This window comes from Lygodium microphyllum, chromosome 15, assembly GCF_053477565.2.
Source record: "Lygodium microphyllum isolate KBCC chromosome 15, Lygodium_microphyllum_v1.1.10, whole genome shotgun sequence".
NCBI classification, from domain to species: Eukaryota; Viridiplantae; Streptophyta; class Polypodiopsida; order Schizaeales; family Lygodiaceae; genus Lygodium; species Lygodium microphyllum.
In genome coordinates, this window is record NC_141149.1 from 87,449,753 (window position 1) to 87,463,262 (window position 13,510).

The window sequence follows — 13,510 nt, forward strand, 5'->3', positions numbered from 1 at the left end:
ATTGGATATAATACTTCTCTACATGCAAATAGCTAAAAAGCTCTTTCAATCCTTGCAAAGCAATCAATAGAATGGAACATATACCATTTCTCTACACTAGATTGTAGTCATTTTTAAATTTGTTTGGAAAATTTCACAAGAAAATAAAATTTGATCCACTATTTTCTCTCCAATCTCTACTATTTTTACTCCACTCTTCCTATTCCATCAAAGTAGTTCCCTTCTAATTTGCCCTTCCTAAACTAGCAAATTGTGGCTTGGTAAGGCCCCCTATTTTGACAATGATGTGTGGTTTAGTAAGGCTACCTATTCTGACACAATGATATGAATATGAGCAAATCAAGGGAGCAAATTCGATCCCATCCTAATTCTTCCATGCAATCCACTACTCAACATAAAGAATGCCATATTGAGAAGAAAAGGGAGAAAAGCTTGAACTATAGAGAAGCATATGGACCAAATCTTCCTTATAACTCCATTGAAGAATGCCATGTCAAGAAAAGCTTGAACTCATAGAAGTACATGCATCAAATCCCCCTTATATTTGACATAACAACCAAGGATCTAAACATGTTCTTGTTGAGAATCAATGTTAGCTAGGCAAAATCGTTTTCCCACAAAGAGATATTGTTGCAACATTGTCTTTGCATGATAGGTTTGTATACACCATCCTATAAATTCATCCTTGCACGATGGCTTGCCCATAAAAAAGAGATAGATAGAGCCTTACCAAATTAGAAATCAACATACATTTGATTAGGCTTCATGAGTAAAAATGCGACATGGGCTTTGAGTATTCTTTTGACTTTTGTAATCTTGGCCAGCCTCAAGGTGTTGTGGAATGTGAGGTCCTACTATTCGAGTCATTGCTCCATTTGCTTAAAAGCCATCCCAACATCTTGAGTGGCATGCAGATAATCCAAGTCCATTGTATTGCATCACTTGCTCTCTTTCTTGTACCTTAACTTCTTGCTCTCTAATTGTTGGAGTCATTGCTCCATTTGCTTAAAAGCCATCCCAACATCTTGATCCAAGTCAGTTGTATCACTTGCTCTCTAATTTTTCTCAACACGTTTTTGCCCTTCTTGTTCCCTAACTTCTTGTACCTTGGGTGGCGAAAGTCTGGCTTAGGATGTGAAGCTCACTCTGTGTTTGTGCTCGCGTGGGAGAGCACCTAGTAGCCACTTAAAAGGTTGGTTTCCGACCGTTTTGCCAAATATAAACCACGCGTGACACGGGCCCAGTTCGAAAGAGAAGAGGCACACTTTGAAACGCCTGTGCCGGAGCAGACGCTCCAAGTAATCACACAAATGCTACGCTTTCCGACCCTGCGCCCTCCCACCCTGGAGCATCACTCGCAGTGGACCACCGCGCTACTCTGCGACGAGGCCCTTCTCGCCCAAGAGGAAGCCGAGCTCGAAGACAAGGTCCGCTCCTCTCTGTATGCCTTTCACGTGCGATGATCGTATCATCGCTTCGCATTTCGTTAGGCTTGCTCGGAACCTTTGAACTTCGTGCACTTAGAGCAACTCCTTGTCTAACAATCAATTTATCATTGTCCCAATCCATCTTTAGAATGATGTACGGAAAGAGAGGCAGTTCATGCGCTGAACCACGGATTTTGATGGGACTAGATGAAATCCTTTCATATAACTCTCATGCTAGCCAGGTTTACAATACACAGCTTGGTCCTTGAGGGCAAACTAGGGCTTTCCACTGGTGCACTTAAACTGGATCCAGAAATATCAATCCTTGTACCCATTATATCAATCTTGCATACTTTGCAAGTCCAGGTTATCTATCTTGCATAATTTGCCAGTTTTGTTCATGCTACCATAGGGCGAATTCTGATGCTAATGCATTTATGGAAATTTTGCATGCTCGTTGTCTTTAGTTGCTGACAACATATTTTCCTCGTGTTATGTATCTATAGACATGTGAATGAAAACCACTATAGACTGATGCATTAGAGATTGTGAAGGTATATCTAAATCTTCAAGAACATCCTAGAGTGGAAGTCATTAGCAAAGGCTGCAAGAAAGCAAAACAATCTCTTGCCAGTATACTCCCCTAATGTGCAGAAGCTATTTCGTAGAGTACGGTTTTGGGTTCTGCAAAACTTTGGAAACTTGAAGTTTGTTGATGAGGAAAGTTGAGAATTGTAGTGAAAGTTGTATCAATGCATCATACTAAGGATGGTTTTGTTGGCTCTGAACTACTTGAAGTCCAAAGTTCCCTCTAGTGGAAGACTAACTGACTCTGAAGACAAGAGGGCTAACAAAGTGCAGTATGGACTCTGGAAATAAAAATGAATGCTTGGATAAGTGGAATGAGAGAGCAGCTAGCCAGTAGCTGAAGGATTCCAGAATGCAAGATGAATGCTTATACAGAGGGAGCGGTCTGGGAGCAGCAACAACTGCACTTGGTGATGTTTACAGTAATAGTAGGGTGGTGGCTGATGCAGTTGCATGGGCAGCAGGGCCAGCGAAACCTGAATTTTGGAAGTAGCTTGGTTGCTGAAATCTATGCTTGGACCTGGTACAGCAGTATAGACAGTCAGTGCAGCAATTTGGGAAGGGAAATCTGTGTTTTGGGTAGTTCCATAGCAGTGTGATAGTTGTGGCAGCAGTTGATGATGATACTGCCACTGCAAGAGGGTTCTTGACAGATATGGAGTAGTTGTAACAGCAGCAGGGTTAGTCATGATAGTACGATGTAGTGTGGAGGTCCGAGGGGCTAATGATGATGGTGTTGAAGTGCATCATGTTGAGAGCGTGAGATGCTGACGATGGAATTTAGGTGTGCAAGTTGGATGGAGAGGGCTGAAATGGGGCTGTCCTTTGTGGCCCCTTTTTTTGACCAAGCAAAACTCAAATAAGAGAAATAAATTTGAGTTAAGTGTTCCTGGCCTAAATTTTCTGTTCTTAAGATCTATCAAAGGGAGGTCAAGAAGAGAGGACAACAATGTCTTTCCTTTAATGTTGAATTTTTGTATTTTAAACGAAATTAAGGGAGCTGAGGAGGAAAGTACTGCCCTCAAGGATCTCTTTGAGGGAATGTTTTCAAAAGTAGAAAGCTGCTCAAGATCCATGGTCGTAGAAAAGGGCAAGGGAGCCTATCAATATCATCTATGAAGAGGTAAAATGCAACAAACGTGCAAAATTTTTTATTTGGACATTTTTCAAATTGGGTTGTCTAACTACTGCCAAATCATAAAGCACAATGTTGGGATTTGGAGAGTTAGAGGAGACTCAGAGGTGTTGTCTATGGGATTGTCCTTAGAACTAAGACATGTACTGTTAGAGGAGATTTAGAGGCACTTTGGGATTGTCCTAGACCTCAGGGGTGTGGAGTAGGGCCCTTAGGTCTCCATGGCACAAAAGAGACCATGGTAGCAACATGGGTGGTAGTAGTTTGGGTCACATAGAAAGGCCTAGCATGTGGACACGAGGACTTTTGGGGGAGCCACTCTTTTGCCATCATTGGTTAGCATTTGAGTAGGATTCCCATTCTACATTACTCACAAACATAGTGGACTCAAAGACAGTGTCATAGATGAGAGTTGACTTGCTAGTAGCCTAATACCATTGCTTGGTTCATTTGAATTGCAAGGTGTAGCCATGCTATTGACCTTTAGGAAGTCCCCATTGCAAAGACTTTGTGTAGGACATGGATAGAGATCATTCACACTCTGTGGGGGAGATGGGAGAGGCTTGTTAAGCTAAAAAAGATGCATCACACATTGGATCTGCATTTACTTATTAAAAACAGCCCCAAAACCAAAGATTATCAAAGTTTTTGTGTTCCATAATCAAAACATCCAAACGTTGGGAGGATCCACATATATAAGTAGGAGGTCGCTTGGCCTCTTCGTTCATTCTTGTTTTGCAAATTTCAGCCATCAGCTTTCCTTCTAATGGCTGTCCAGCTGCTGCATTTGCATTTCAGCATGTCGTCCTGATGTCTTGCTTCATTCACATCAGTTCCTAGTTTGTACTTTGTGTTTGTTGTAGGTTATCAAAATCCGACATTCCAGGTGTCGCCCAGTTGTTTATTGTGGAATGTGACCAGCTGCGCTTCTCTTCCAGCAATTACATTGCTGTGCTTACCAATTTCAGCCTTTGACACTACTGCATTTTGGTTTCTAGCTTGTTGCCTTCCACTTCTAGCATCATCTTAGCTCCGATGGGTGGTTACAACTCTTGGGATTTGTCCCCAATACTCTCTGACTATCTCCTTAGCCCTCCCCCACGAGAATCATTGGCTGTTGGACAGCTTTGTTTTTGAGTGTCTTCTACATTGTTTCCTTCATTTATGGCATTTATTCATTCACTTGAGAGTTCTCTTTCTTCTTTGTTTGTGTTTTTGCGCTAAGCATTTGTATTTGAGTTCTTTGTGTTTTAATTGTGGTTATACACTTGGTGTTTTCTTTTGCAAACCCTAATATATCTCCACATGTTATTAGAGCTAGTGCTCTTCTAAGAGTTACTTGAGGCCATCGTGGATTGCTTGGTTTGTTCGTGATTACATTATACGTCATGTGCTTCATGATGGCTCAAACCACTCCATCTCTAGATTCTTTGATGTTCTCTCAGGTTACTCTTTCAATGGAGGCTTTGTTAAGACACTACGATCTTAATTTGGAGAAGAAAGCTTCATCTATGAACCTTTTTTCTGGGGATCATTCATCGAGGCCCAACTCTTTTTCATCTCATATTCCTTTACAAGGTGCATCTTAGTTGGAGCACTTTGCTAACAAGACTTATTACATCTCAGTTGAGAGAAGATAATCTTCTTAAGACACAATCGAAAGTTCAAGTTCTTCATAAATAATCTTAATGGCAAGTTCATACAATTCATTTTTGTATGATCTTGATTATGTTTATAGTATTCCTTTAGCTATGTAGGGAACAATTGTAAGTTACCATGGAGATTCAGATTGGTATCGGTATGGAGTAGAAAAAACTCTATGATTAGAGATGTTTCACAAAGTAATCCTTTATCTTTTGTCTCATTAGAGTGTGAGTTTGGTGCTTTACATTCATGTTTACATTTCTTGCCATTCTCTCCTATTGTCGCTTTTCACTTTGATTCTTCTCTCTTTTATCTAAAACCCTACTTTAAACCTACTATAGGTTATTTAATCTTAGCTCACATTGTCTTTGATGCATATGTAGGTTTTAGGCTATCATTAGATACTTAGAGATGTATCACTTTGCACTTTGGTGTCTAGTGAATGCCGCCTGCACATTGTATCTTTCCCATATGTGCAAGTGTGTCACTCTCTTTCCTCTAGTCCCCTTTACTGGGTACGTATTTGCTACTGTTAGCAGGTGGTTGGACATTTCATCTTCTTCATCTTTAGCTTATTCTTCATGGCTTTTTGTATTTAGAAAAGGTGGTCTTTCGCCTTTATGTCCTTGTTAATTTCTTCCATAAAGTTTGATTGTCTTTTAAACTTGTATTTATCTTTACGACAACTGATCTTCTTGCAACGGTTGCATTTAGGTAAGTATCTTAGTCTGCATTTAGAATTGATGTGGCCTTTTCTCCTATAATGGTAGCTATTAGTAGTGTAGTTAGCTCATGAGTGAGTCTGGGCACAAGGTTCAGTGGGTCAGATATTCTAGATATTTTGGGTATTTTTAATGTGCCATTTTTATGGTGTTTTTAACATTTATTACTGGCTGACCAACATAAAATGCTGGCCAACCTAATGCTTTTATTGCATTATTTTTGGCCTATTTATTTAGGCTCTTTTCTCCACAGTTTGGTATTCATCATCTGTAGATTCTATTGTAAATCCTATTGGGGAGAGGGAACCGGTGCCAATGCCCAGGCAACTAGTGACTCACTACTGTACGTGATTGTCTCATGTTTGATATATAGACTTCATTTCATGGGCATATCTTTGAGTTCTCCCTTTGTAATTTTCTCTTTTTTTTTTGGTGTTGTAAAGTCTATTATAGTAGTTTTCTATGCTTCTATTGTTACACCCACTTTTGATAGTAGCATTCTTAAGGTTATTTTGTTATGTCTCTATGCGAAAGTGTCTGCTTGTAGATGACTTGATTTGCCTTTTGAGTTTTTTTCTTTTAGCAAAATTGATGAAATACACCCTTCAAGTTTTGGTGATTCAAGACTAAAATTTGTATCCTTTAAAGACTCATACTCCTTTGAAAGACATACAAGCATCATTGCAATTACATATTTTTCAAGGATAGTCATTTCGATACCTTTAATATGACTTATTGTACTTCTTAGCTTGGATATATATTTCACTAGAGGCGAATCTTCAAATTCATAATATAAGTTACAAAAGTCAAAATTTAAATGCATTTCTTGTTTTTTTGCCTTTGATTAAAATTTTTAATTTAATTCTTCCCATGTATGTTTTGCAAATTCTTTGATATTTATATGATGGATAAGTCTTGGGACTAGATGAAGACCAATCTAAGCTAGTGCTTGTTTATTTTTTTCAAAACAAATTTGTGTAGCTTATATATTATATTTTTCTCCCCCTTTAAAATTTTAAATCTCAAACAAGTTACTAGAAGTTGATACCATGCTATTTTCGAAGAGGTCTTATGAAGCTTATAGTGATGCTTTGCAATGTCTAACTTCTTACAAAAAGAAAAAAATATTGGTATTTTTAGAGAGGTCTTACTAAGCTTATAGTGACGCTTGGTAGTGTCGAAATCCTTATAAAAAGAGGGAATTATTTTGGAGTTTTCAAGTGCATGTAATGTATAAAAAGTACAATCTTTACAATATGCAGTTTTGATGTAATCAACCTTTTGTATATCAATTGTTATGAAGACATATTGGCTCAATGATTTAAATTAATTTAATGCTCATGTACTTTGAAAGGCGATTTGTATTACATAAGTGTTTCAAAATATGATTAATATTAATTTTTCTATTTAAGGGTAGCCAATGGCCAGAATGCCTTATATTTATACTTGGGTTGTCATTGACGAGATGTCCAAGAGAAATTAAAAGTTTAGTCAAGTGGTCAGATTGATCATAAAGCTTTGAATGACTAAGACTAAAAATATATATACCGAGTGGTTTTAGAAAGTGAAACCGGTTGCTTATATCAAAGAAATGAACCATGAATTAGTGAACCCATATAATGAAGCTCTCTAGAAACAAAATTTGGCATATTCTAAAATTTAGGAGGTTATTATTTTTGAAAATTTCTCAAATGAAAATTTTGTTTATATCAAAGGCTTTGGAATTTTGCAAGGAACAATATTGTCTTCAACGGCTATCTCAAATTCTTAACCATTTGAGAGATTTTTAGAGTAGAAAGTTTAGAAGTTTTTTCCTTTAGAAAAGTGACATGTGGCGTCTAGAATAGGACATGTGTCATTTTGAAGAGATAAGTATCCTTACACTTTTCATTTTCAAAAAACACTTGTCATTTGTAGCATATACTTTTCACTTTTGAGCACAAAAGCTCCACATCTATATATTGGAAGTTTTTTTCTTCGTTTGGAATAAACCTAATTCAAGCACTAAAGAAGAAAATTAGCTTACTGTTTGGAGTTTGTAAAAATTAGGATTCAAATTTCTAAATTTCAAAATTGTAGTAAATCAACCCTTTTGTATATGGTTCGGGCACTTGGTGCATATGGTTTGTTTCAATAAATTGCTATAAAGAGGGAGGGGTCGGTTTTTCTCTTAACATCGTGTCGATTATTTTCTCTCTCTTTTTGTTCTAATTTTCATGGTGATAATTGATTGAGTTGGTTAAGTTTAAAGTATTGTCATTCTCATGTTCTTTCACATGCTTACATTAATATCAGAGCAAGGACTTTTTCTTTGTAAGAAATTTTATGGATGATAAGATCGTTGGGTCCAACTTTCTCACCATGTCAAGATACGAAGAGAATTTTGGTGAACAATTGGAAGGCTCTTGACACTTTGTATTTGTATATTTCTTTGATTATGAAAAGATACAAAGATATCAATAGCTCAAAGCCGATCTAAAAATTCAAGCTTTGATGGAGAGAAGGGCTAAAGCATAGGCTAAAGCGAAGGTCTTTGAAGATTTCTCTACTGAGAAGACTCTTAAGATATATAATATTACGAATGTGAAGGCCTATCTCAATATCATCTATCATTCGAGGATCCATCCAACGTTAACTTCAAACTCTCATCATATATAAGTTACTTCATGAAGTCCCAAGAATCTTTTCATGGAGAAGGGTAAGGAGAAAGTCAAAGAACCGGCCATTTCCATGGTAGTTGAATCTCCAAAGATATTTTTAGCAAAGAAGAATGATGCCAAAAGAGACTTCAAGCTTGGAGAGAAGAGTGTTATGTTTGACGTTTTCTATGGTAAGAGAGATTCTTAGAAAGTCCATGTGTCACAGACATAAAATGTATGGATTAATTATTGCTTCTGCCATATGAATCCACACCCCATGTGGACTTGCCCTTGCCATATCATCATGGAACCCTCTAGAAGATATGCTATGCCATTGCTTACATCATCGATGATGTTATCATAAAACCTTTTAGAAGATATATCATGTTATTACATGCATAATCGATAATGTCATCATGGAACATTCTAGAAGATCTTTAGCTGCCCTTCAACACCTATAAAAGAAGGGGCTCATCATAGAGCTCCTCAGTCTTGCCAATGCTAGTCTTGGGAGTTCATTGAGTTGAGACCTCATAGTAAGTAACTTCAAGTTCTAGGTCTAGTTTTTATCTAGTCATGATATCTAGTATTGTCTTGTCTTTCATTATACTCGTGTTGTCTTGTCACCTTGTAATCTTGTAGTATGAGATCTTGTCTAGTATTGTCTTGTATCTTGTTCATCCTTGTCGAGGGAGATCTTGTGTCTATACCTACAGTCTTGGGTTGTGGGATTTTCCATATCTTTGTTAGATTATCATTGTATCTTGTGCCCCTAAGTGGTATTATCTTGTAATCAGAATTCTTGTAACAAATCTTGCATCTAGTCTTGTCTCTGAAGCACAATCTAGTACTTCCATAATAGTTTGGCAAGATTGCTTTCTCGCCCTACTAAGCACCATGGAGATGACCGTTGAAGAATCGTGGCCTCCCTTCAAAACCTCCAACAACAAATTCAAGACTTAAATAAATGACAAGTGCAACTTTAAATAGAACACCCTATGTATCTAGGCCTTGCGCTTCAAGAGATACAAGACCAGATCCAAGACTTGCAGAATGATAGAGAAAGTGATGAGATGATTCCGCGTGTTTATCAACCCCTAAGAAGATAACCCACAATCAACATGTCAGAGAAGTTCAATAGTGACCGTTCGAAGTTCAGGGGATTCTTGCAATAGGTAAAGCTCTATATTCACATGCAATCGGATAGGTATCTAGATGATGCTTCCAAGGTGGAATTCATTGGAACTTTGCTTTGTGGTTAAGCTTTATCATGGTACATCTCAATCTTGGAAAAGAATAAGCTAGTACTTCAAAACTATGAGGCATTTCTTTGCAAGCTCACTTCCTCATTTGGAGATGCAGACACACCGATCAAGTAGAAAAAACAAAACTTCGAAAGCTACAATAAGGTAACCACTCTGCCTCTGTCTATGCATCTGAATTTAGGTAATTAATTTGTGGCCTCACTTGGCACGAGGAGTATTTTATCAACCAATTCGAATGGGATCTTCAAGATGACATCAAGGACCTCATGCTCACCATGCTTGAGGCAAAAATACTCAACGATTATATCATGCAAGCCATCTAGTGTGATACACACCGATCAAGTAGAAAAAACAAAACTTCGAAAGCTACAATAAGGTAACCACTTTGCCTTCGCCTATGCATCTGAATTTAGGTAATTAATTTGTGGCCTCACTTGGCACGAGGAGTATTTTATCAACCAATTCGAATGGGATCTTCAAGATGACATCAAGGACCTCATGCTCACCATGCTTGAGGCAAAAATACTCAACGATTATATCATGCAAGCCATCTAGTGTGATACTAGATTGTTTGAGAAGAAGTAAGAAAAGCGAGAAGAATTAAGGCCTTGCCAATGGAATCCAATCCCAATCAGAGAAGAAATCAAGACCAAACCAATGCAAATAGATAATATCAAATTTCAATCCTTGACCCTAGAAGAAAAGCAAAGACAAAGATAGAATCGCCTATGTCTATATTGTGGAAACCTTGGACATATTGCCCTAAATTGCCCAAATAAGAGAGCAAGAGCCCCAAGAGTTGCTGCAACCACTCTCGAGTAGGAAAATGAGGATGTTCGGTTGTGAATGAGACCGTACAAGCGGATCTTGATATAAGAAAGGGTCTCTCGATTCCAACCATACCCATGGAAACTTTCCTTGTCATAGTCCATATGATCCTACCAAGAAAGATCATTTTCCTCAAAGCCTTGATCGACTTGGAGCCTCCGTATGTTTTATTGATGATGGCTTTGTGAATAGATATCAGGTTCTAGTACTCAAAAAGATCAATCCTGCACCAGCTGAAGTTGTGGATGGAAGATCTCTAGCATTTGGAGATATTACCAAGGAAACTCGACCACTCATGGTAACTTTTGGCGATCACAAATCTCGTGTATGGTTTAATGTCATATCAAATGCCACAATCCAATCATCCTTGGGATGCCTTGGCAAAAGCATATCCAATCTCACAATCCAATCATCCTTGGGATACATTGGCAAAAGAAACACAACTCAGAAATTAATTGGATTAAGCAAAAGATTACATGTCATGAAAATCAAGAAAAGTTGGTATATCTAGGAGCCAAAGCCTTTATGTATATAGCAAGGCAGGAACTGACCTATATGGTATATCATATACCAGCTCAAGAATCTAGTAAGGATAAGTCAGTCAAGTTACCAAGCCAGTATTAAGAATTCCAAGATGTCTTTGAAAAAAAAATGTAGATCTCTTGTTTGAGCACAGACCATATGATTATGCTATAGAACTCTATGAGAGGTCTCCATCACCTTTTGGACCCATCTATAGGCTATCCCTTGATGAACTAGTTGAACTATAGAAGAATATTGATGTGAACTTAGCCAAAGGGTTCATTGGGTACTTGAAGTCTCCTGTTGGAGCTTCAATTCTGTTCGTGAAGAAGAAAGGCGGGTCACTTCGAATGTGTGTGGATTATTGAGAACTCAACAAGATAACAATCAAGAATTGATACCCTTTGCCGTTGATACCAGAGCTCTTGCAACACCTTGGAAAAGGTAAGATCTTCACAAAGATTGATCTATGAGGAGCTTACAATGTTGTACGGATCAGAGAAGGAGATAAATGGAAGATAGCCTTCTGTACAAGGTATGGTTACTTCGAATATATTGTTATGCCATTCGGTCTCACCAATTGGTGCGTAGATCGGATGCTGTACGCTTACGTAGTGAATGTCGGAAGGTTCCCAAGAACAAAAGAACTCTACTTTTTGCACAAAACTCAAGATAAAAAACATGCATGACATAAACAAGAGACCAATTGGGTGCAATCTTCCCCCATGCCTTGTGTAAGCGCTCCACAAAGCATGTATTTTATGTATTAATCATCTTCAAGCTCAAATAATAGCTCAAATTACAAAATAGCAAGCTTTTGGCTTTTGAGTTTGCTTTAGCATAAAATAAAAATAAAGCTAATGGGCGGTGCCCAAAGAGTCAAGCATACCCAATACAATGTCTAAGTACAAATAACATAATCGTGCGCCCATACGCATACAAAATAACAAATAAATATCCAACGCCTCAATAAATAGGCGCGACAAAATATAGGCGCCATGGCTAAGGTATGCGCCCATCAAAATATAAGTGATAACTCGAATACTCGCTATCTTTTAATACTTTCCTCCGCCACTGTTGCTATCTCTACACATCAACTGAAGCATTCACAATCGTTAGTAAAATAATACAATTAAATCGACAAAAGTGAATACCTAGCAGTCTTCAGTTACATGAATAAATCAACTGGTTAGAAATCAATCCTAACTTTAATTTATTACGAGTGCGCACTCTAACTCATAAACGTTTATTAATTTAATATGCATTTTGCGGAATTACCCGCTATGGAATTACTCATGTACATACTAAATTAATGAAATGCCCGAAAAGGATAGGTGTCCCCATCAACTTCTGGCACAAAGAATCCACTTTGTGTATGAGCCCTGGTTAACAAAGTTTACGGAATCCACCGTAAAACCTCACAAAATCCACCGTGGCACGGAATCCACTGTGAAATATGCCTCCTAGCATCATACCCCCGGGGTGGGATAGCAATTGATCTCAATTGCTATTAGCTCAATGTGGAGCTAACAGAGTGGGGAAAGCATTTAAGTCTCTAGCGTGCATCCATTGGGCTTCCTCTAGAGGATGGTTCTTAAATTTGACTAAGTATCTAGAATATCTTCGGGCAGTTCTAGTGGTCATAAAGTCAATGTCTATGATAGCTTCAGGTTCAAGTATTTCAGTCTCTTCCTCTAACAAAGGTGGGTTTGCATAAACAGGGTGTACATGCAATTGGCCTCTAAAGGGTCGTAATAAACTAATGTGAAATGTGTTGTGAATTTTTCAGTGAGGTGGTAATTCTAACTTGAATGCATTGTCATTAATTTTGTGAATGATCTTAAATGGTCCATAGAATCTAGGTGCTAATTTCACAACTGGGTGTGTATCTACACTTTGTAATCTACGTTTTTCTATTCTCAATCAAACATAGTCATCAACTTTGAAGTTCATTGCTTGTCTTTTCTTATTGGCTTGTTTGGTATATGATTGCTGGGCTTTGGCAATCATGTCTTTAATCTCATAAAAAATAGTAGCGCGCATAGTAGCAATATTATCAGCACTTTGAATTCTATTTGATAAAGATGCAATAGGTGTAGACAATCTATAACCATAAATCACTTCAAACGGTGCTTTCTTTGTAGATGTGTGTGGTGTATTGTTATATGCAAACTGTAATAAATGCAAATGTGTGTCCCATGTCTGTGGTTTAGAAATAGTGTAAGCACGTAAAAGATCTAAAATAGTACTGTTAGTGGCTTCTGTTTGTCCATTAGTTTCAGGATGAAATGCAGATGAAAAATCAATTTTTGTTCCTAAGTTAGCAAACAAAGTAATCCAAAAGTTGTTACAAAATCTAGAATCACGATTAGAAATAATAACTTTTGGTAATCTATGGTTAGTGAAAACAGTTTTGAAAAACAATTGTGCTGCTTGAGATGCTGTTAAAGTTTTTTACATGGAATAAAATATGCTTGTTTACTAAACCTATCTACTACAGTCTAAATCATATCATGGTTAGCTTTAGTATTAGGTAATCTAGTAATAAAATCCATAGAAATTTGTTTCCATGGTCTTGATGGAATAGATAAAGGCATAAGTAATCCATACTGTTTACCGTGATGTCTCTTAACTCTTTGACAAATCAAACATTCAGAAACAAAGTTAGATACATCTGTGTCCATATGTGGCCAATAAAAATCTTCAGTTAATGTACGTAAAGTAGATATGATACCTTTAT

General features: G+C 37.5%; 1 protein-coding gene across 3 annotated transcripts in view; it reads left to right on the forward strand.

The window, feature by feature from the left end:
• The first annotated feature begins 1,179 nt into the window (after nucleotides 1-1,179).
• Nucleotides 1,180-13,510, forward strand: part of LOC148024743 (transcription termination factor) — a 61,566-nt gene continuing 49,235 nt past the window's right edge. Inside the window, exon 1 of one of the 3 annotated variants that reach the window (XM_087693765.1) lies at nucleotides 1,180-1,427. In XM_087693765.1, coding sequence (XP_087549891.1) covers nucleotides 1,311-1,427 — 117 coding nt within the window. In that variant the 5' untranslated portion in view covers nucleotides 1,180-1,310. The remainder of the gene's footprint in view (nucleotides 1,428-13,510) is intronic. The other 2 variants (XR_015693254.1, XR_015693255.1) reach the window with 2 other exon arrangements.